Source organism: Ranitomeya variabilis, chromosome 5 (genome assembly GCF_051348905.1).
Source record: "Ranitomeya variabilis isolate aRanVar5 chromosome 5, aRanVar5.hap1, whole genome shotgun sequence".
NCBI classification, from domain to species: Eukaryota; Metazoa; Chordata; class Amphibia; order Anura; family Dendrobatidae; genus Ranitomeya; species Ranitomeya variabilis.
In genome coordinates, this window is record NC_135236.1 from 330,418,129 (window position 1) to 330,438,894 (window position 20,766).

The window sequence follows — 20,766 nt, forward strand, 5'->3', positions numbered from 1 at the left end:
GAGCCACAGGTTGAGGCGAGCAAGAAGGCATGAACACAAGGGTACGCACAGCTGAGAGGGAAAGGCAAACAGATAAGGAAACAACAGGAACAGATATAGACCAGAGTACAGACAGGATCAGGAACGGGACAAGACACAGAGACAAGGGTTCAGACCAGGGTATCAAGCCCCACTGGGTGGCAGAGACAGAACAGGACCTGACAGCTCAGCAGCAAGACACTAACTGAGGGAAATAATTTGCTCAGGCATCCTCCAATGCCTTAAGGAGGTGTACACAGTCTCAATAAGAATCTGGAATTGCCAACACCGCCCCACTATGCACACAGCCAGGAAGCATGCATGGAGCAGGCAGATGACATGAGGCACAGAGCATGAAGCCAGCAATAGACAGAACTCACAGCATGGCCCAGAGTGAGTAAGTTGATGTATCAGGCAGGAGGGGGATGGGAGGCCATGCGGTGATGCCAGCAGGGTTGTTACAGCAAGACCATGTACCTTGATGCAGTCGGTGATCAGGTACTTAGGATGGTTTGCTCTTTTACTTTTGACTCCAGCCCACCATAGAGCGGCACTTTTACTCAAAGCGGAAGATGGAGTCTAGAAATCCCGATACCTATCCACATAATCAAACTTCTTCGGGACAGTTAAGTAGGTCCCTTTATGTGGCACTACGTTGTGCTGGTTTCATAGGATTTTTTTCTTTACTTTTTTATTTCTTTTTCTGCTGTGTTTTTTTTCTTTTTGGCAGCACCCCACCATCAATGGCCTGTCATGGTGCTCAGGGTCTCCTTACGTCATCCCGCGCCTGCCAGCATTTTAGTGCAACTCACTTCATTCCACTTTAGTCCACTGCACTCCTCTTCTTTTGTGTTCTCTGATTCAGGTCTTTTGGCATCTGGGGTTTAGGGTGCTTTCTCCAACAATCTCCACCTTATCCTTGTATTAGTTAGAGAATACTAGTCTAGGCTAGTGCTGGCCAAATGAAATGGACATGAACGTTTTGGCAGTTTGTCCATACGATTGACTTCTGTTGTGTGGTCTGGACCGCCAGGGCGTTTAGAGATTTTCCGACTTAAGTGGAGGTTTGGGAGACCATCGGAGTTTTTCCTAGTAGGTGTCAAGTCAAGGCGGAGGTCTGGGCACTCCTACATTCCAGGGGAATCTTGGCTTTTCCTATCAAGAAATTAGTCCAAGTTGGGAAAGAAAAATAAAGGTTTTGAGTGCCTGCTATGTTCAGGATTCTTCATATTGGATCCAGAACTCCAGTTCTTTGCAGATGCCCCAGGCACCACCTATAGTATCTAGATAAATCTTTCCCATCAGTCTCCTTTTGTACCTAATTTCTTAGTTAATTTACTGGCTAGACTGTTTAGTCTGCTCTTTGTAAGGCTTCAGTCCTTTCGGATAAGTTGTGTCTGTCTAGGGTTAGAGGGAGCAAGGACCTTAGGCGTCACATTTCTACCATTACATTTAGAAAGTCTCTTGTTCTTAAATGTGAACTTATTGACAAGCTCCTATGGTAATATCCTTCTTTTTTAATATTTGCTTGTCTGTTTTGTGACAAGATTGACTACTACGAGCCAGGTTCCTGCCTTGGCTGTCCTGGTCCTGCTGAATTTGACTTGTAAGTCATACGTCAGGAGTCAGACTGTCCTCGTAGTTAGGGCGTGCTGAGGGCCACTGTATTAACCCCCCAGGGACCTCATTCTGGTCTTGGATGCCATTCAGTCCTTTCCTTTCATGCATACCAGAAATATGAACAAATGGAGAGAAATGTAAGCGCTGACGAACAAGCAATCTTCTTTATTCAGTCACGTAAATATGACTTTGAGGACATACAGTATAGAAAAACTTCAAGTTAAGATATCATGCTGACATCGGTATTTACGTGTTTCAGGTGTCGTAGCGCCCTTAATCGTGAATCGTCATCCGAACACAGAATAGCAAAGGAATAAGTAACGGTGAAATGGAATATTTCTCTGATATCAGAGATATCTCTCCTTTTCGACTTTCCGATAGGGTGGTCTTTTTTTTCCCTTTTCTAACGATCTCTTCCATCAGGTGAGGCTCTGAGGGGGGACTCTTGTTTCTCTCTCTCTCTCCTTCAGGATGGAGAGGTCTGGAATTCAGCTCCCTCCTTAGCATGTTCTCCACTTTTCACCTGATTTGCTCTCCTTCCTTTACATATTTTGCCTCTCATCTCCCAGAGAGGTTCTCACACAATCTGACATAGTCAGAGTTGTGCAGCTCTTCTTGTCTTTCTCAGCTCCATTATAAATTGTCAGAATGTTCTGCAAGGTGTTGTGTTTAAAACATGACACCTAGAAGCATTTTGTGTGATTTATCCTTGAGAACTAAAGATCGTTATGTTTTGCTTTAATTATATAATTATTTGGTCTGGCCATGCATTGAAACTTCTTCAATACTGGGAGCCAGAATATTGATTTAAACACTGCACCCTTCTGCAACAGAAGTTTGATTTGTAAAAAAAAATGTCAGACAGCCTATAGGGCTATTATTATTCTTTCAATTCAATCTGCCAATGAAGAAGGTTGGGCCAAGCCAGGATGCCCCTGCCAGGGCACAACTCTCTCCCTTCACGGCGTAGAAGCCCTCTGGGTCTTACACTTCCAGGTGTTTGTTTTTCTATTTCATAGGGCTGCTACTTAGTCTACTGTCCATTACATTGTGGATCTCTTACTTTTGAATCTTAACAAAATGATGCTAATCTTAGCAGAAGGGTGCTACAAGTGACAGTTGCCTGAGTTGAGGGGGGTGCTATTCTTTCTTATGTAGTACTGGTATTAGTTTTCCCACCCCAAGGACCGTTTTAGGACTTCTGATGGTTTCTGTGTCCCCCAATGAAGCAAATGAGAAAGATTTTTGATACTTAGCGTAAAACCTTTTTTGTAACTTCCATTGGGAGACACAGCACCCTCTCTTGTATTTGGGGATGTTTTCGTTTTGCTTTTGCATTAACTGAATAACTGGATGTTGGCTGCCCAGGTGTAGCCTGGGGGGAAGAGTCAGCTTCTTTTCTAAGATGTATTCTTAGTGTCAGCCTCCAGGTGGCAGCATATTAACCCAATATTATTGTATCCTCCAATGGAGGCTACAGGAAAAAGAATTTACAGTGAGTACTAGAATTTTTTCTTTCTGTACATGTTGCATGCATGGTTGGAAGTCCCTATATTCAGAGGGTCCAATAAAGGGCAGGTATATGAACAGATCCAGCAGTCACCTGTATATTGAATGCTATTGTAGATGGTGTGTAAATGCCATTACATAGATGCAGATATATATCCCGTTTACAAAATACATGGATATTACTTACTGGTATTGTGTTTTTTCTTAACCCATGACGGCACCACGAGAGAGGGGATCCGCCCTTCAATGACAGGAAACCTTCAAGATAAAAAGGACGTCTCCTCTCTCCACATCAGCTGATTTACAGAGCACGAGCGGAAATTCCCAGGGTAGTGTACATACATAAGCCATATATCTATACTCATATTCATCCTTCAGCACCAACACCAAAAAAGGGTGTATGAACAAAACCAAGATCCACCGATCAAAAAGAGTGATTAAACAGGGAGGGAATATCAGGGTGCAGTCATGGGTTACGAAAAAACACATTACCAGTGAGTAATATCCATGTTTTTCAGTCACCCATGATGGCACCATGAGAGAATTAGAGAGACTTATTATTTTAGGAAGGGTCCACAGGACCACAGGAGAACCTTTCTCCCGAGGTCAGATTAAGCAGACAGATCCAGCCTATATTGTGTCTATAGTGTGGATAGAGAGTACCATGTGGCCATCTTACAAATCTGGTTAATGGAGACATCTGTCTTCTATGCCCAGGATGCCACCACGGCTCTTCTAGAATGGGCCTTCAGGAATGGCCCTGCCTGCACTGACATAAGCTAGCTTGATAGCCTCTCTGATTCATCTCACTAAGGTTTGTTTAGATACACTAAGGCCTTTCCTAGATAACCTAGAAGGATACAAATGGGTCCCTCTGTTTTATCCAAGATTCTGTTACCTCTAAATACTGTAGCAAGCACCTCCTAACATTTAGGGTGTGTAGTTTCTCCTCCTTAGGATTGATAGGGTTGGAACAAAAAGATGGTAATATTATTTCCTGTGACCTGAGAAATTTTTGTAACCACCTTAGGGAACTGATCTGGCTCTACCACAGACTTTGATGAACCTGGTGATCCATCTATTACCTGCTAGGTCACAACTGTATAGTGCACCTAGGGCTGAGACCTGCACCGTAAGGGTGCTAACTGAAAGGCGGAGCTCCAGCCCCGTCTGGAGGAATAGATAGACGTTAATGGGACTTCTCCCCTGCAGCCTTGCCCCTGAAAAGGATAAGAACTACTTTCTCCAAGTTCTCCCGTAGATCCTGGTGTTTACCGGCTTCCTGCTACTAAGAAGGGTAGAAACTAATTTAGCTGAGAAACCCTTTTTCTCTAAGATTGACCTCTCAAATTACAGGCTGTTAAATGCATCCCGGACATCTGAGGATGCAGAAGAGGCCCTTGTGGCAGAAGATCCCGGTCCTTTGGAAGAACCCATGGATCCGATACTGACATTCTGATTTAAACTGAGGGTTTCCCATCAAGGACAGGAAACCAACTGATGCAGAAAGTGGAGCTGCCCTTTTTATCTTGAAGGTTTTCTGTCCTTGAAGGGTGGACCCCCTCTCTTGTGGTGCTGTCATGGATGACTGAAAAAAATATTTTCAGACCATTGCCAATGTAAGTATGATCTCGCGATATAGAGTCACTCCACTAGTATTAATTTCTCCGTGGGTGGATAGAACTCCCATTTTATATAGTGACAGGAAAATTATTAGTATATTTCCCAGTCTTGATGGACAATTATACGCAGAAGCGTATACCCTAGAGGTGTCAGATATATGAAAGATGGAACAAATGTGAATCATGTTCTTGCTTGTAATTGTATTAAAGGGTGGTGAACAGAAAACATCTTGTAACTGTTCAGGAGGGGAGTCCCACAAATTTCATACTTGGTTAATCTATAGGACATCTCTAACTGATAAAGAAATTATCCTTCAAATATAAAATAACTATAAGGGTAAAAAATAATACATATAAAAAGTTGTATGCTTGTGAGCAAAGTGAAACTTCTTGCAGGGTGAAAACAGTATAAGTGAATAAAAATGTGATATGTAAAAAGGAGGAAGGTATAAAAAAATGTGTAGCTAAATGGTTAAATAACATGTTAGGTGTAAAAGATAATATAATTTTGGTTAAAGACTTGTTCAAAGATAAGAATAATATATAAGATAGATAGATAGATAGATAGATAGATAGATAGATAGATACTTTAACCAAGTAAAGCAGTAAGCAGTAGTTTCTAATGTAAGCCAAATGGGAAATTGTTTAAAAAATCTCAAAACTCCATCTAGTTTTGAATATAATACTGATTTACAGCAGTCATACCTTCTAATATTCGGACAAATCCTTTCTGAACAGAAAGCCTGAATACCCTGGTGCCTACATCGGTGATGTTGGAATAAATATGAAGCCTCAGAGGTAAGTGGTCCCTTTAAGCTGGTCTACATGTGCCAGAAACATTGTTGAGATAGGATTCTCAACTTGTTTCTTTTATTGTTGAGATGTCTACTTTGTTACAAGAACAGATAATGACACAAATAACTTTATATTTCCCTTAAAATTGTTTGGAATCCATAGGGTTAATGAAAATAGTGGGTAGGGCATATTGGTATATATTACAGTCGCCACTTTGAAATTAACAGTTTAAACTGAACCCTGATTTAATTTTGTATCTGTTACTTTAAAATGTCTCCATACCGGATGGTACCTTTAGATTTGATGCTATTTTAGCGATCATCAAAGGATATTCAAAGAATCCTCTTATGGTTCTACAAAATACTGCCCACATCTGACCAATAGCTGGCGATAAAGCATATCCAACCATCTGGATTTCAGGTTCATGGGCATAATAAAAAACTACATTGATGTTGTCCATGTGCCTCTTCAGGTTACAGCTCTACTGGACAAACAGCCAAGTTACCACTCTTATTAGCTTTTAGAAGAGAGTAGCGGTGCTAATGTGGATTCATTCTACAGGAAAAATGTTGCCTAACTTGGTTGAACTAATTTTTTTGTAATAACTCAAGTAGATACTGGAAAACTTGTTGTTCATCTTCACCACTGTTGTCAATAATACAAGGCGGCACATGTGCAACACCAGCTAGAGCTGTGGGGTACTCGGAAACCGGGTCAGACGGCTCTTAAAGGGGTGGTCACGGCAGCAGTGACCCGGTCCGTGGCCCTGGGCGCGCAATAAAAGGGATGAGGGAATTGTTTGTAGGGGATTATTCGTGACACCGCCTGTGGTGTTTGGCTAGAGATGGCCAACACTGCTTAAGGGGACCGCTGGGGCCGGTGGTGTTGCAGCCAAGATGGTTTGACTCTCCACAGGTGGAGCGGGGCTCCAGGGCTACCATAAGTCTATGAGGGGTTGTGGACATTGGGGTGCAAGAATAATTGCAGGACACAGGGACTGTAGTTTCTTTACCTTTAATTGTAGGTGAAGTCCAGGGCGCAGGTAACAGGTGGTATTAGAGATGCAGGCAGCCTGGAAGCAGTTCAGAATTCCCCTAGCCAGGTGGGGTTGGAAGCCTCCCTACTGCGCTGCTCTCTCGGTTCCTGATGCTTGTAGTTCTCCTCAAGTCTCTCTCTGTCCACTTAGTGAAATCTACCCACATGGCAGGCAGCTTGAGCCTTTTCCAGGTGTCACTCCCTCGTGGTGACTCCGGGCTCTGTTATGCGGTGGTGCATTGGATAGTCAGTTGTGGCCAGGACACCTGCAATCTCCTGTCCTCTGGATTTGGCTGCGGGGCATGTAGTTCCAACACAATCACGGTCTCCAGTGTCCGCTGTGTTGTGCTTAATCCTGGGGTGAGCTCAGTTGCAGCTCCACTGCCAAGCTCTCTTCACATGCTTCCTCTCCCTTCACTGTCTCACACTGAACTCACAAACACCGCCTCCTGGCCAGAACTTATAGGGAAGCTACCCTGAAACCGGGTTTAGAGCTCCCCCTTCTGGTCTGGAGTCAGGAAAGGTGTTGTATGCCAGTGTACCTGCTAAAGGAATCCCTTCTTGCTTCCAGTCATGGCATCACCCCCTATGAGGGAGGCAATGCCACTGTGGGAACCGGACTCCTGGGGTGCCACACATGCAAAAGATGAAGTATTTATTTTCCAACAGAAATAATAATGACCTTTAACTAGAGTAGATTTTTCCATATACAATTTTCATTTTTGAACTTTTTTTCCCCACTTCTTCCAAGAATCTTAACCTTCTTTTTATTTTCCTGCCACATAGCTGTATGATAGCTTCTTTTTTGCAAAATGAGTTGTAGTTTTACATGAATCCACCAAGTTTACCATTCAGTGTACTGAAAAAAACAGGAACAAAATTCCAAGTGCGGTGAACTTGTGGAAAAAATACAATTATGCATTTTGTTATTTTTAAGGTATACATTTTGTGGTAAAAGTTATTCTAAATTATGATTTTCTAAGTCAGTACAATTGGATTACCAAGTTTGTATACATTTTTTTAATTCAAGTGGAGAAAAAACTCTGAAATTTTGTAAAAAAACAAACAAATTCAAACATACTAGTTGGCCAATGCGAAATTTTCGCACATTGGTTGTCGGGGGCGCAGGCAATTTCAGGAAAATCAAGCTGGTCAAATGTAAATGTATTTATTGAGATGATGAACACAGAGAGGTATGTGTCTCACTGACATATATATATATATATATATATATATATATATATATATATATATATATATATATATATATATGTGTTTTCACAAATATTTGAGCCTATGGACCTATTATACCGTATGTCCATTTTGCAAGCCGGCAAGAAAATGTTGCCATATGGATGTCATACTTATTTCACATTGATGCTTACATGCGAGAAAATCACATCCTCGCACTGCATATGGATGACATACGGATCACTGTTCAGGGAACATTTCTGCGATTGTCGTCCGTGTAAAACGGACCGATTTTTTTTTTATATGTTGTGTGTGACTCCAGCCTAAAGGAGATCCCCCAACATTAAACATAATCGTATTTTACTTACTGAACAGAAGGGGTCTGATTGTCAGGACCTTGCAAAAGAACAGGGGCAGCAGCATTTTTTCCCCTCCACAGCAGCACTGCCATCTATCTGCAGTGTAGGCTCAGGATGCATCAGTGTCAGTGAGACCTAAAAAAGCTAGATTGCAATTTTTCCCAAATGTATGCGAGTAACCCAGAATCCTTCTGAGAAAGCATAATGTGGATAGATGAGAAAAAAGATAGAGCTTTTGGGTAAAGCACATAATTCTACTATTTATAGATAATTATATATAGGTGAGCTTCAAAGGAGTACCAAGATGGTGGTGATGGGGAGCTTTCAGCGGGCCCCCGGCTGCCAGTGTAACCCATTGGCGCCCTATGACGGCACGTGCATGCAGCTCTGCCCTTTCCTTTTAAATGCTTCTGTTGCAGATAGAAATTATTGTTTAAATGGTTAGCAGCCGCAGCCAGAACTCTTCTCTGGCCACGTCTGTTAGACTGATGCTGGCCATTTAATATAGATTGTATCTGCCTTGTGTGGAGAGAGCTGCGCTCCTAAGCCTTTTCAAAACTCGATCACCCCTGCAATAATGTACATGTACGTGATGTTGCATGAAGAAATTAACAAGTCAGACCACCTTGCAGAACAGATATTTGATCCTGCGTTTAAATTATTTGTAGACAAGTTTCTTGATTTTTAAATGAGCGAGCAGGAGAATCTAAAATTTCGATTGGTTTCTGACTATCGATAATTGGATCAAATGACATAAAACCTGAGTATATAGTTAGCATTTGTATCGGTTTGGAGTCTTTATGTGGGTGTTGGGCCCCTTTATTTTTGGCTTTCTTGCTCCCTTGCCTGGTTGTGTATCTGTATTTCTTGTTTTTGATGATTAAAAATGAGTAGAACTAGTGTACCTAGAATTGGATTATTTTTACTCCTAACTGCTTTTACGCTAGAACCAACATAAAATATCCCTATGCTTCCACTTGTGCACAATATTTTTGTCGAAATCCATACAGTCATATTGATTAACTTGATTGTCATGTTTTTGTTTTGTTTTTTTTCATTTTGGCATCAGTAATGTCTGTTTCATATCTGTTTAAAGAGGAGTAGATCTTTTTGAAATTTAAATTTGCAAGCAGTACCAATTTTTTTTCAAAATTTCATTTGCATTGAATATGTTTTTTGTGAATTCAAAACTTCTAATTGCCTGGAAAATACCTATGTATCACTTGGTTGTCTCCTAGTACTCTAGCAAACTTTTTGTGCTACTTTTTTCAAACATTGTTTTATTAGTATCCAAGTGACCTCAGTCTGTCTGGCTAGGGAAAACAGGCACTGGTGTAAATCAACTGCCCTCTGGATTTGAACCCAGGACTCCAGCGCTGCAAAGCTGCAGTGCTAACCACTGAGACACCGTGCTGCCCATTAAAAATATAGGATGGGGCAGGCAAGGTGTGGCAGAAGTTGCAAAGTAAGGAATAATGATGGGACAAGCAGAGATATTGTAATACTATTGTAGGAACTCGAGGATTCTGGTAGCATGGGGCAATGAACAGACAGAGACGGGTTTCTTTAGTGCAAATAGTGTATTTGTACCTCAGCAATAGCACTCAAAACAATATACTGATAACCCGCAATGAAAAAAGTCCCTTAACCATATACAGCAAATCAGCAGAGTTCTTAGGGCAGAGTCCTCGGCAAGGTGAGTGTGACAGGTGACGTGGTGCAGATCCAAAGCACTGTTGGTGCAGAAAGAGTCAAATCCAGGTATGTAGTAAACATAGGGAAGTCCAGAACAAGTCCTCAGGTTAATCCCAGGTGTGGCATGAACACAGGTAAGTCCAGAAACAAGTTCTCAAGGTGATCTTAGTTGTGGCATAAACACGGGTAAGTCCAGAACAAGTTCACATTAAAGTATTATACTGGTGTAGATTCCAGTAGCTCCCACCGGGGGGAGTAAATGAAGGATTAAGTAGCAAAAACACAGTCCAGCAACATAGTTCCAAAACACAGTTCAAAAACAGAGTTCTTACCAGGAGGAGTGAACCAAGGGTTAAGTTCCAAAGTCAACAGACTAAAGATAGCTGAGAGTGTAGCTTACATAGGCAGAGAATGTCCAGAGCCAGGGGTAGAAGCGCAGTAGAACAAGCAGCTGAGCTGAAGGGGAAATGGAAGCAGAATACTCCAGCAAGGCTGACACCTGAGCCGGGTTTTAAACAAACGAACAGGAAGTAGGGCAGACAAAAACAGCAAACTCCATCTTAACAAAGGGTGAGATCATTCACAAGGTGACTTGGAAAACCCGGAATACTAACAGATACATTTAACAATGGCAGGCCCAGCAGTAGTACTACATTATTTATAGATGGTGTCATGGACAAGGAGTAGCTGCTCAGGCAGGTAGATGGCATGGCCAATTTTAATAATTTTCATCAGCTGTTAAAGCATAAAAATTGGCACCTATCCATGCCTGCTTCATTTTGACAAATGTTATTCCCACACTTGAAATAACCTGTTCTGCTTGGGTGTGACAAAGCCACTAACCTTGCTGAAAATATTCTTACACTGGAGGCTGGATATATTATAGTTTGCTCATATCAAACGGTGAACTCTTGCCACCGGTCCAATCTGCTGAGTTAGAAGTCCATTGGATCAGCGCTTTGGTTATGTGCCTGAGATGACACAGTCTACGTATGAATGAACATGGCTGTTCAGCCTGTGCATCTCTATTTCCTGAAGTGCATGTGCAAGTTGTTGTTCTTCCACCCTAACTTGCCTTGTAAATTGTGGCGAGTGTTTTTTACAAGTTAAATGAAGGGGATGACATAGTTGATTTCACAATTGTTCCTTCTGATCAATTTTAGCTTATTGAATGTCTTCAGTAGGCAACACCCTTATCAGCTGCCAATGTGGATTTCACCATATCCCAAGCTCTAGTTTGGCTACTGCATGACATAGTCCGCCATTGATCATATTCTGAATTTCACTTTGTTGCCGCTTTGTATGCTCATTCGTGTCGCTGACAGGTGACTGTACTACCTGCCATTTTTAAAATGTACGTTCCTTCATAAATTATAATTGTGCATCCTATGATATAAAAAATTGCTTAGGTTCACTAGGACGTGGACTGACATTCGTGATTATGCGGTCTGTGTGCAGTCTGTTTTGTTTAAAATCAGTACGCTGACCAAAAGCATAGCAAATGCAGCCTTTTAGACCAGGGATGAAGCCATATGTTACTGAATTACATGCACTGATTGGCTGTCTATCAGCTTCACTCAAGTAGAGCAAATTGCTACATTTATTGTACTACAAGTACTGTACAACTCTCTGACATAGGTTGAGTTTGGCTTTATTTATTTGTTTGTACTGTACAAGACTCTTTTATATGGAAGAGTGAGGTCCTATATTTGTTTTTTTTTTCTGCTTACAATAGTCTCCTAATTTCAGTTGACTTTTAGGGGTAAGGTGGCTGACGTTTAAACCATCAACTAATTTTCCATCATTTAGATTTCTATAATTTTGACGTCGACAATAGTTTTACATAAATTGTTACAGCACATGCTTGCTTTTTGGTGTTTGTGTGATTTTTATTTTTTTCGTTTTTTTAATCTTTTTTTAATGAACTAACCTGAAATTAGAGAATGCAATCAATTTTATTCCACTGGTCATGTCCTCAAAATATATCTGGTAATGCTCCTGCCCAGGAATAGGTCTGATAATGCACCTACTACCCTTCATTGGCTGAGCTGTTTTGGGATTTAAAAAAAAAAAACCTGCCTTTTTTTCTAATTCTAAACATCACATTGAATCTGTTGCTGTACTGATTTGTTTTCTTCTGCATTTAGCAGTGTTAAAAATTTTCTTGTCAAAGCCTGCAGTAGAAATTATTGCACGTAAAATCCTATCTTGTGGTGGTACATTTTCTACAATATCAGTTAGTGTTTAACACATTAAACTGTCTGCTGGAACCGTGATTGTGCTGTCAATCTACAGAATGTGTACCTATTTCACATTTGAGCTGTATAATCAATGGCACCTGATTTTCAAACCATTTAGCATTGGTCGGTGGAGTTGGCTGTGAAGACTTACTGATGGAGAGAGTGAAAAGCTATCCCTCAGTTTCTGACCTTACCAATTTGATTCCCAGGGCTTTAGTTGAAAGACATTGATCAGCTAGCAAAGCATGAGTGAAGTATAATTGCTCAAGACGTACCATCTGTCTGAGCTGTGGATAGATTTCAAAGCACTCCAGCTACAAATGTAGTTTCATGAGTATCTCGCAGACAAAAAACAAAAATGGCTCAGAGCTAATTTTCCACAGCAAATTTCCCAAGATACCAGCTATCAGTGAGTGACGAAAAAAACAAACCCATCGACTGCAAGATAACTCCAGTGTCTCATAAGTTTATATAAATATAATTAACATAACAGGTTTGTACAGGTATTTCCCATGATACTGTGAAAAAATGATAAAGTAAATATCTTTATGATAATCTTTTTATCATTGTCATCCAAGAATTATTATTGTTTACTATGTTAAAGAAAATATAAAAGATTTGGAGTGGATTGGGGAGAAAAATAAACTTTCCCTGGTAACACAAAAAAATGAATACAGCTTGGGCATCTTTTGGCTCTACGTGTTGTAAAAACTGGTCTAGATTTCTGCTGTAATTTACACCAATTACTCGTTGAAATAGTAGTAAATCTGTTGGGCTGGTGACATGTGTAATTTATGAAAATGTAAAATGAAATGTCAGAAAAGCCACACATGTAGTAATTGGAGATGAGCTGATCTTCTTGTGCAACCCCAGTCCAATATCCAAGTCTGTGGTCTCTGGCCTTAGATAGTAGCTGCATGAAGTTCCATATTCTCAAGGATACCAGGCTCAGCTTTGGATTTCCTGAGCTGGTGAGACATGACATGTACGCTGCTCACCACATGGATGACATTGTGCTAAGCCGTCAAGTCAAACACATGATGGACAACAAACAAAGAGATCTCAGGTGCACTATCAATATAAATAGCCTATCCAAACTGGACCTATGCACATAAATAAATGAATTGCATAGGGTGCTGCCAAACTGCATAGAAATTGCATGACCATGAAAAGAAAAAGAGCCTATGCATAAATCAGCGCACACCTAAATATATTGGACAAATGATGTAGGAAAATATGAACAATTTTTATTAAGCAAAATGCCAAGACAAAAACACATCAAACAATTTAAAAACAATTAAAACCAAGTGGAACAACCACCCTTCCCCCTGGAAAAATAATATAACCAGAAATAAGGTCCGCTCCCATATAGATGATACATAGTAATGCTTACTGAAAGGACATATTACAGCACATCAAGGTACAATATATCAACAGTATGTCAACTCTCCCTAACCGACAATATAACCAAAATTGGGCGTCCCCAATAAAATAATCAAAGACAATATCAGCCCAAAGGAGGATGAATAGTGTGAGCTGGTAATAGAGGTTATGGGTCCAAGAAAGAATCAGGGAATATGTATGGTGCAACAGCGCAGCAGCACAATGATGATGACTGGTAGTGTGGGTAAACCCATAATAAAAAAAGAGAAATGCAAAGTCAAATAAGACAAAAAATGATAATATATGATCTGTGCTGCCCACAAATGCGCTGAAGAAACACTGTCAATGGAACCCAATACCATACCCTGAGAGCCAAGGGGAAGAGAAACGGACAGTCTCCAAAATGTCAGGAGGCAGGACGCCAGGGGGAAGGAGTGGGAAGAGATCCCACGCGTATCGCTGCCTCTGTGCAGCTTCGTCAGGGTTTACCCCCACTACCAGTCATCATCATTGTGCTGCTGCGCTGTTGCACCATACATATTCCCTGATTCTTTCTTGGACCCATAACCTCTATTACCAGCTCACACTATTCATCCTCCTTTGGGCTGATATTGTCTTTGATTATTTTATTGGGGACGCCCAATTTTGGTTATATTGTCGGTTAGGGAGAGTTGACATACTGTTGATATATTGTACCTTGATGTGCTGTAATATGTCCTTTCAGTAAGCATTACTATGTATCATCTATATGGGAGCGGACCTTATTTCTGGTTATATTATTTTTCCAGGGGGAAGGGTGGTTGTTCCACTTGGTTTTAATTGTTTTTAAATTGTTTGATGTGTATTTGTCTTGGCATTTTGCTTAATAAAAATTGTTCATATTTTCCTACATCATTTGTCCAATATATTTAGGTGTGCGCTGATTTATGCATAGGCTCTTTTTCTTTTCATAAACACACGATGGAAACATGCAGCTATTGTCCACTGTCCATGGCCAGAGAGCACTGACCTAATCCAGGGGTTGCACTAAAGGCCCCGTCACACATAGCGATTTACCAACGATCACGACCAGCGATACGACCTGGCCGTGATCGTTGGTAAGTCGTTGTGTGGTCGCTGGGGAGCTGTCACACAGACAGCTCTCTCCAGCGACCAACGATCAGGGGAACGACTTCGGCATCGTTGAAACTGTCTTCAACGATGCCGAAGTCCCCCTGCAGCACCCGGGTAACCAGGGTAAACATCGGGTTACTAAGCGCAGGGCCGCGCTTAGTAACCCGATGTTTACCCTGGTTACAAAAAAAAACAAACAGTACATACTCACCATCTGATGTCCGTCAGGTCCCTTGCCGTCCGCTTCCTGCTCTGACTGAGTGCCGCTGTACAGTGAGAGCAGAGCGCAGCAGTGACGTCACCGCTGTGCTGTACTTTCACTTTCACTTTGCGGCGCTCAGTCAGTGTGGGAAGCAGACGGCAAGGGACCTGACGGACATCAGATGGTGAGCATGTACTGTTTGGTTTTTTTACATTTACGCTGGTAACCAGGGTAAACATCGGGTTACTAAGCGCGGCCCTGCGCTTAGTAACCCGATGTTTACCCTGGTTACCAGTGAAGACATCGCTGGATCGGTGTCACACACACCGATTCAGCGATGTCAGCGGGACCTCAACGACCAAAAAACGGTCCAGGCCATTCCGACACGACCAGCGATCTCACAGCAGGGGCCTGGTCGCTGGTACGTGTCACACATAGCGAGATCGCTACTGAGGTCGCTGTTGCGTCACAAAACTTGTGACTCAGCAGCGATCTCGCTAGCGATCTCGCTATGTGAGACGGGGCCTTAAGCGATCTGCTAATCTCTTGTGTTATCATTGTTAATGTATAAGGTAGCTAAATAGAGTAGCTATCATTTAAATTTTGTTTTGTATTTTTTTCCTAAATCAGTAATACAAGTGAAGATAAGAAGCTTTGTCTATATCTCATTTCAGAAAAAATGCCTTTTTTTCCTACTGGACTGATCAGTCACTCTTCATTCACTGGTAAAAATCCATGTTCAGTGAAGACAGATTATCAGCTCACGATTTTTATTTCACATAAAATACTTTATACTTGCTTTGTGTTTATTTACAATACAACTATAGGATTAGTAATAGATTGGTGTCTTTGTAGACGCCTCACCATTACTAAGCCATGGGCTTGATGTCCTAGACAATACAAAGGTGACATCAACCCCACAAATATGAACCCCAGTTGCCACCGCCACAGGGCAAGTGGGAAGAGGCGGGCAAAGTGCCAGAAATGGCACATATAATAGATGTGCCTTTTCTGGGCGGTTGTGGGGGCCAGTATTCATGGACCTTTACCTACCAGTCACCAGTTGTCTGCTTTAACTTGGCAGGTTGTCAAAAATAGGGGGATCCTAATTAAAAAATCTGTGTGGTGACCCCTCTATTCATGATAACCAACCCTGCTAAAGCTGACAACTGAGGGTTGCAGCTGTCAGTACTGCATGGTTGGTTATCAAAAATATAGAGGAACCCATGCCATTTTTAAAATTTATTTATAGAGTAGTAGCCGGCTGATGAATACTCAAATCAACCATGTCTGCTCTTGCTATTAGTGGCAGCAGGCATTGGCTGATGGGAGCCAATCAGCTGACGCCAGTGACTGGAGAGAAACAGTAGGTGTTTGGTATGGATGCTGAACTTTACTATTCGGGTTTGCCCATCTCTAATATCGAGCACTTTTTTTATGTGGTATTGTTTACTTTGATTTATTCCCCGGTTTTTATGATTTGTATTAAAAGTTTAATTCTAAACACCCTACTAATATCTATCCTTGCTGCTGCCAATATTTGATTGTTAGGAACTTTTGCTGAATATAATCATGGTGGTGTACCACACTGAACATGGACCAAAGAATGCTAAAGAGAGAGTTGTCTCAGGAGATTAGAAAGAAAAGTTTAAATAAACATGTTAAAGATAAAGACTTTAAGGCCTCTCTAACAGCTTGATGTTCCTGCTACTACAGTTGCACATATTATTCAGAAGTTTAAGATCTATTGAATTGTGGCCATAAAAGGAAAGTTGATAGCAAATTGAGGATAATAAGAATGGTAACCAACGAGCCCAAAACAACTTTCAAAGAGGTTAAAGCTGCACTTCAAGATCAAGGTACACCAGTATCAGATCTCACTATCCATTGCTACCTTGGCTAAAGTGGATTAAATGAAAGACAACTGAGGATTAAACCACTGTTAAAAGCGAATCATAAAACAGCAAGCCTGGAATTTGCCAAAATGCATATTGACAAGCCACAAATTTGCTGGGAAAATGTATTTTGGACAATGTGATGCAGTGACCCCTGTTACAAGTAGGGGGTGCTGTAGGTGCTCCTCGGGATGTGCATGGAGGCGTATCTGTGATTATGAGGGTGAAACATTGACCGGCAGGATTGTAAATGGCCGGTATGTGTCGCAGAGGGAGTCTGCGCTGTAAGCCAGTAATGTTGTTGTTCTGGGACCTGTAGTCCCACAAGTGTTTGTATAGTTTGTAAAAGGAGGCTTGCAGGGTTAGCTGGAGAGCTGTGAGGGTCTGGCTAACCACACACACCACCCATCTATGGGAGTGGTTACAACTACATGTGACCAGGGTTTGGTCACATGGTCTCTGTGATGGAGAGTGTGTAGATCCTGGATGGCTTGTGTGTTGGGAGGTCCTGTATGTGGACCGGATCCCTGAATAGCGCACTGAGAGGCCGTGGATCTGAGAGACTTGTGTGTTGGGAGATCTTGGGAGCCAGGCAAGTTGGTGAACCCTGTAAGGCAGCTCCTCAGGAGAAAGGACTGACAGGAGGTCAGCATGTGGAGCAGGAGCTCCAGAAAGGAAACACCCTGGAAGGGGGCTATCATAACGGCAGAGAAGTATCTGCCAGTGGAACAGACTGTTGGTGCTTGTTGTGTTCCACTGGCATTGATGAACTGTTCGGCATACGGTCACCCATGGTAACTGGACAAAGTGAGAAGTCCGGCATGTTTAGTGACTGTGAGTTGAAGTCGTATAAAATGTATATAATGAACTGTGCATGACCCAGTTTATGCTACATAAAATAAACCGGATAGTCTGTTTAAGTGGAAACCCGTACCTGTGTGACTGAATCCCGTGCTAAGCGAGTGTCCCCCAATACATTCAGTAAACGCTATCTCACAACAGATAAGACAAAACTGGAGGCTTTTGGCACGTTACAGCAGCTCTATGTTGACAGGTGCAAAAATAAAGCATACAAAGAAAAAAACATTGTACCTACTGTGAAACGTAGACAAGGCTTGGTTATTTGTTAGGGTTGCTTTGCTGCATCTGGCACAGAGTGTTTTGAATCGGTACAGAGTACACTGAAATCTGAAGACTATAGAGGCAATCTGGAGCAAAATGTACTGCCCAGTGTCAGCTTGGTCTGAGTCACATGTCATGGGTCCTCCAATATGATAATGACCCAAAATACAGCTAAAAACATCCAAAAATGGATAAGAGCAAAGCTTTAGACTATTCTGAAGTGACCTTCTATGAGCCCAGATCTAAATCCTTTTTAACCTTTCTGGAAGGAGTTGAAACGTGCAGTTTGGAGAAGGCTCTCTTCACACCTAAGGCTAGGTTCACATTGCGTTAAGTACATACTGTTAAACGGATCCGTTAAACGGATGTACAGAAAAGAGCCAAATTTCTTGAAAATTTGGCTTCACGTTGACGCTTGCGTTAACGCACGTGACAGCGTTTATGTCATTCTGATGTCCGTTCGTGAAGCATCCGTTTGTCTGCATTTGGCACTGTCAATAAAGTTGTTCTCTTTTTTTTTTCCTTTTGTCAATGTCGGGTGTGGGTGAAATCATATTTCCTGTCACATGACCACATGGACCACCCTCATTAACGCAATTTAAACGTATGGTTTTATTTGGAAATTTTGCATGATTTGCATCTGGCTGCGTTTGCAATAACCTTCAATGGCAGAATAGACGCTTTCCGTTAGTCTTGCGTTAGCTTGACCGGACCCGAAAACGCTGCAAGCCGCGTTCCAAGGTCCGTCATAAAAAAACGTAATGTGGCAAACGCATGCCAATTTAGGCATGCGTCACGATGCGTCAGACAATGCAAGTCTATGGGTGCGTTACAATGTCCGTTACATTGCGTTTTCACTACTTAAAAACGTGTCCGTTAGACAGACTCCCCTAGCGCAATGTGAACCTAGCCTAAGACACCCAGAAAATTGCACACAAGAAATGGGACAAAATACCAGTGGAAAGGTGCAAAAGTCTCATTGCGGGTTAGTTACAGAAATTGTTTTCTTACAGCCATTGCCTTGAAAGGTTCTGCTGCAAAAGATTAAATTTAGAGTACCATCATTTCTGTCCAGGTCATAAGTTTGTTTTTGAATTTTTGTTCAATAGAAAAAAGTTTGATTTTCATTAGTTGATATTCAGTAAATTTACATTTTCAAATATGTTTTTGGCATTTTCAAGTTATTTCAATAACAATTGTGGATTATTCTTACTTTATCATAATGGTACCAACAATTTTGTCCATGTGTATATAACGCAGGATTAGAGTAGTGAACTTGATTTCTGTCACGGTTGAAGAAAGTACATTTTAAAACTTTGTAACTTCATAATATTTGTAAGGGTATGACTCCACGGTACGGATGGGCGGCGGTATCGCCGCAGCGGCGAAGCCGCTCGGCGCTAAGCCCCGCCCCCTTAATGGGACGCGATCATGCCGGATGTGTTAACTCTTCACATCCGGGATGATCGCTCTGTCCCATAGGGCCCTGTGATATGCCTTGCGGGGACGCTGCGATCTGAAAAGACGCGCAGCATGTCCGTAGTCGCAGGGCCGCCGCGTGCGGGTTTCCACGCATAGTGGAGACGGGATTTCATCAAATCCCCTCCACTATGCTGGAACATCTGGACGCTGCTTGTTTGACGCTGCAGCGCTGCGCAGCGTCAAACAAGCAGCGTTTCCTGAACGTGGAAACATACCCTAAGATTGTTTCAGTCACAATGTTAAGAATCTATAAATGAAACTGAAATGCTATTGCCTCCACTTGCATGATTCGTATATTCAACTTCTTTTAGATTGTAGTGTACTAGAGCAATTTTTAGATACTGTTCTTTTTTTTCTTTTTCTTTTTTTTTTTTTTAGCTTTCTGAATGGCAATTATTAAGTTTCAGGTGGGATTAGTTGTAGGCTACCATTTTACATGTAAACAAAATATTTTTCCAAATGGTTGGATCTCACAGAAAGTTGCAAGCAAGGCTTAAATAACTATGGAAATTTCAAGGGATGAACAATGCATGGGGAAAAGACAACAAAAACTGAAGCAGCTGACCATTTTTTATCTCAATGGTTAATCACTGAACACTACAGTAACATGACCAGATGCTAGATTGCAAATTTCAGGCCAGAGCTTGTACTTGTAATCTGTGTTTTTCTATTTAGATCCCTTGTTTACAGGTTGTCTTACATAGATGCTTTCCAACATGGGCAGTAAAATTATTATTTTACATTTTCTTTAATAAACTATAATAAACTGAAAATGTTACACTTATTCACAGAAAATTACTACGGCACTCCAAAGCCTCCAGCTGAACCTGCTCCACTCTTATTAAATGCAACAGACCATATTTTTCCTGGTGGCATTCCAAGAGTTGAGGGGAAACGCAAGCGCAATAAATCTGTAAGCAACATGGAGAAGACCGGAATCGAACCCCCAGAAGAAGAGGAAGAGGAGAGACCTGTCATCAATGGAAATGGAGTAGCAGTTACACCAGGTAAGTGCAATTTCATCTTTTTGGATAATTTTTAAAATTAATTATTCAATATATATATATATGTGGTCTTGTTAGGAGGGCGTCATAAAGATGAATTGCATTGTACCATCAAAATCAATACAGAAGTCTTTAACGTTATATTTAATAAAATAGTAAGTAAAAGATATAGCTAACTTTGTCAAATACATGTTATGTCAATATAATGTCATGTTAAGATTTGTTACACAATGGTGTGTAACTTGTTTTGTAAAATCTTCATCTAAATTCTTCAAGGCAAATCACTTGGGTCAAAAGCATGACATATTACTGAACGAGTCATACTTGCTCTAATTGCACGCTGAATTCAATCATGTTATTTGAATGTATAGACCCGGAGCTCCAGAAAACTTTAAAGGGGTTGTCCACTATTAGGACAACTCATTTCAAACACTGTTTCCCACCCCCACCCCCTACTCCAATAAAATAAAAACACACATAC

General features: G+C 41.3%; 1 protein-coding gene across 18 annotated transcripts in view; it reads left to right on the forward strand.

Moving 5' to 3' along the window:
- MAGI2 (membrane associated guanylate kinase, WW and PDZ domain containing 2) overlaps nucleotides 1-20,766 on the forward strand; it is a 1,417,815-nt gene that overhangs the window by 834,934 nt on the left and 562,115 nt on the right. For all 18 annotated transcript variants that reach the window (XR_013215731.1, XM_077264697.1, XM_077264691.1 and 15 more), the window contains one exon: nucleotides 20,073-20,288. Coding sequence is in view for 17 of the 18 variants with exons in the window: in XM_077264697.1 (XP_077120812.1) it covers nucleotides 20,073-20,288 (216 nt within the window). In the remaining variant the exon portion in view is untranslated. The remainder of the gene's footprint in view (nucleotides 1-20,072; nucleotides 20,289-20,766) is intronic.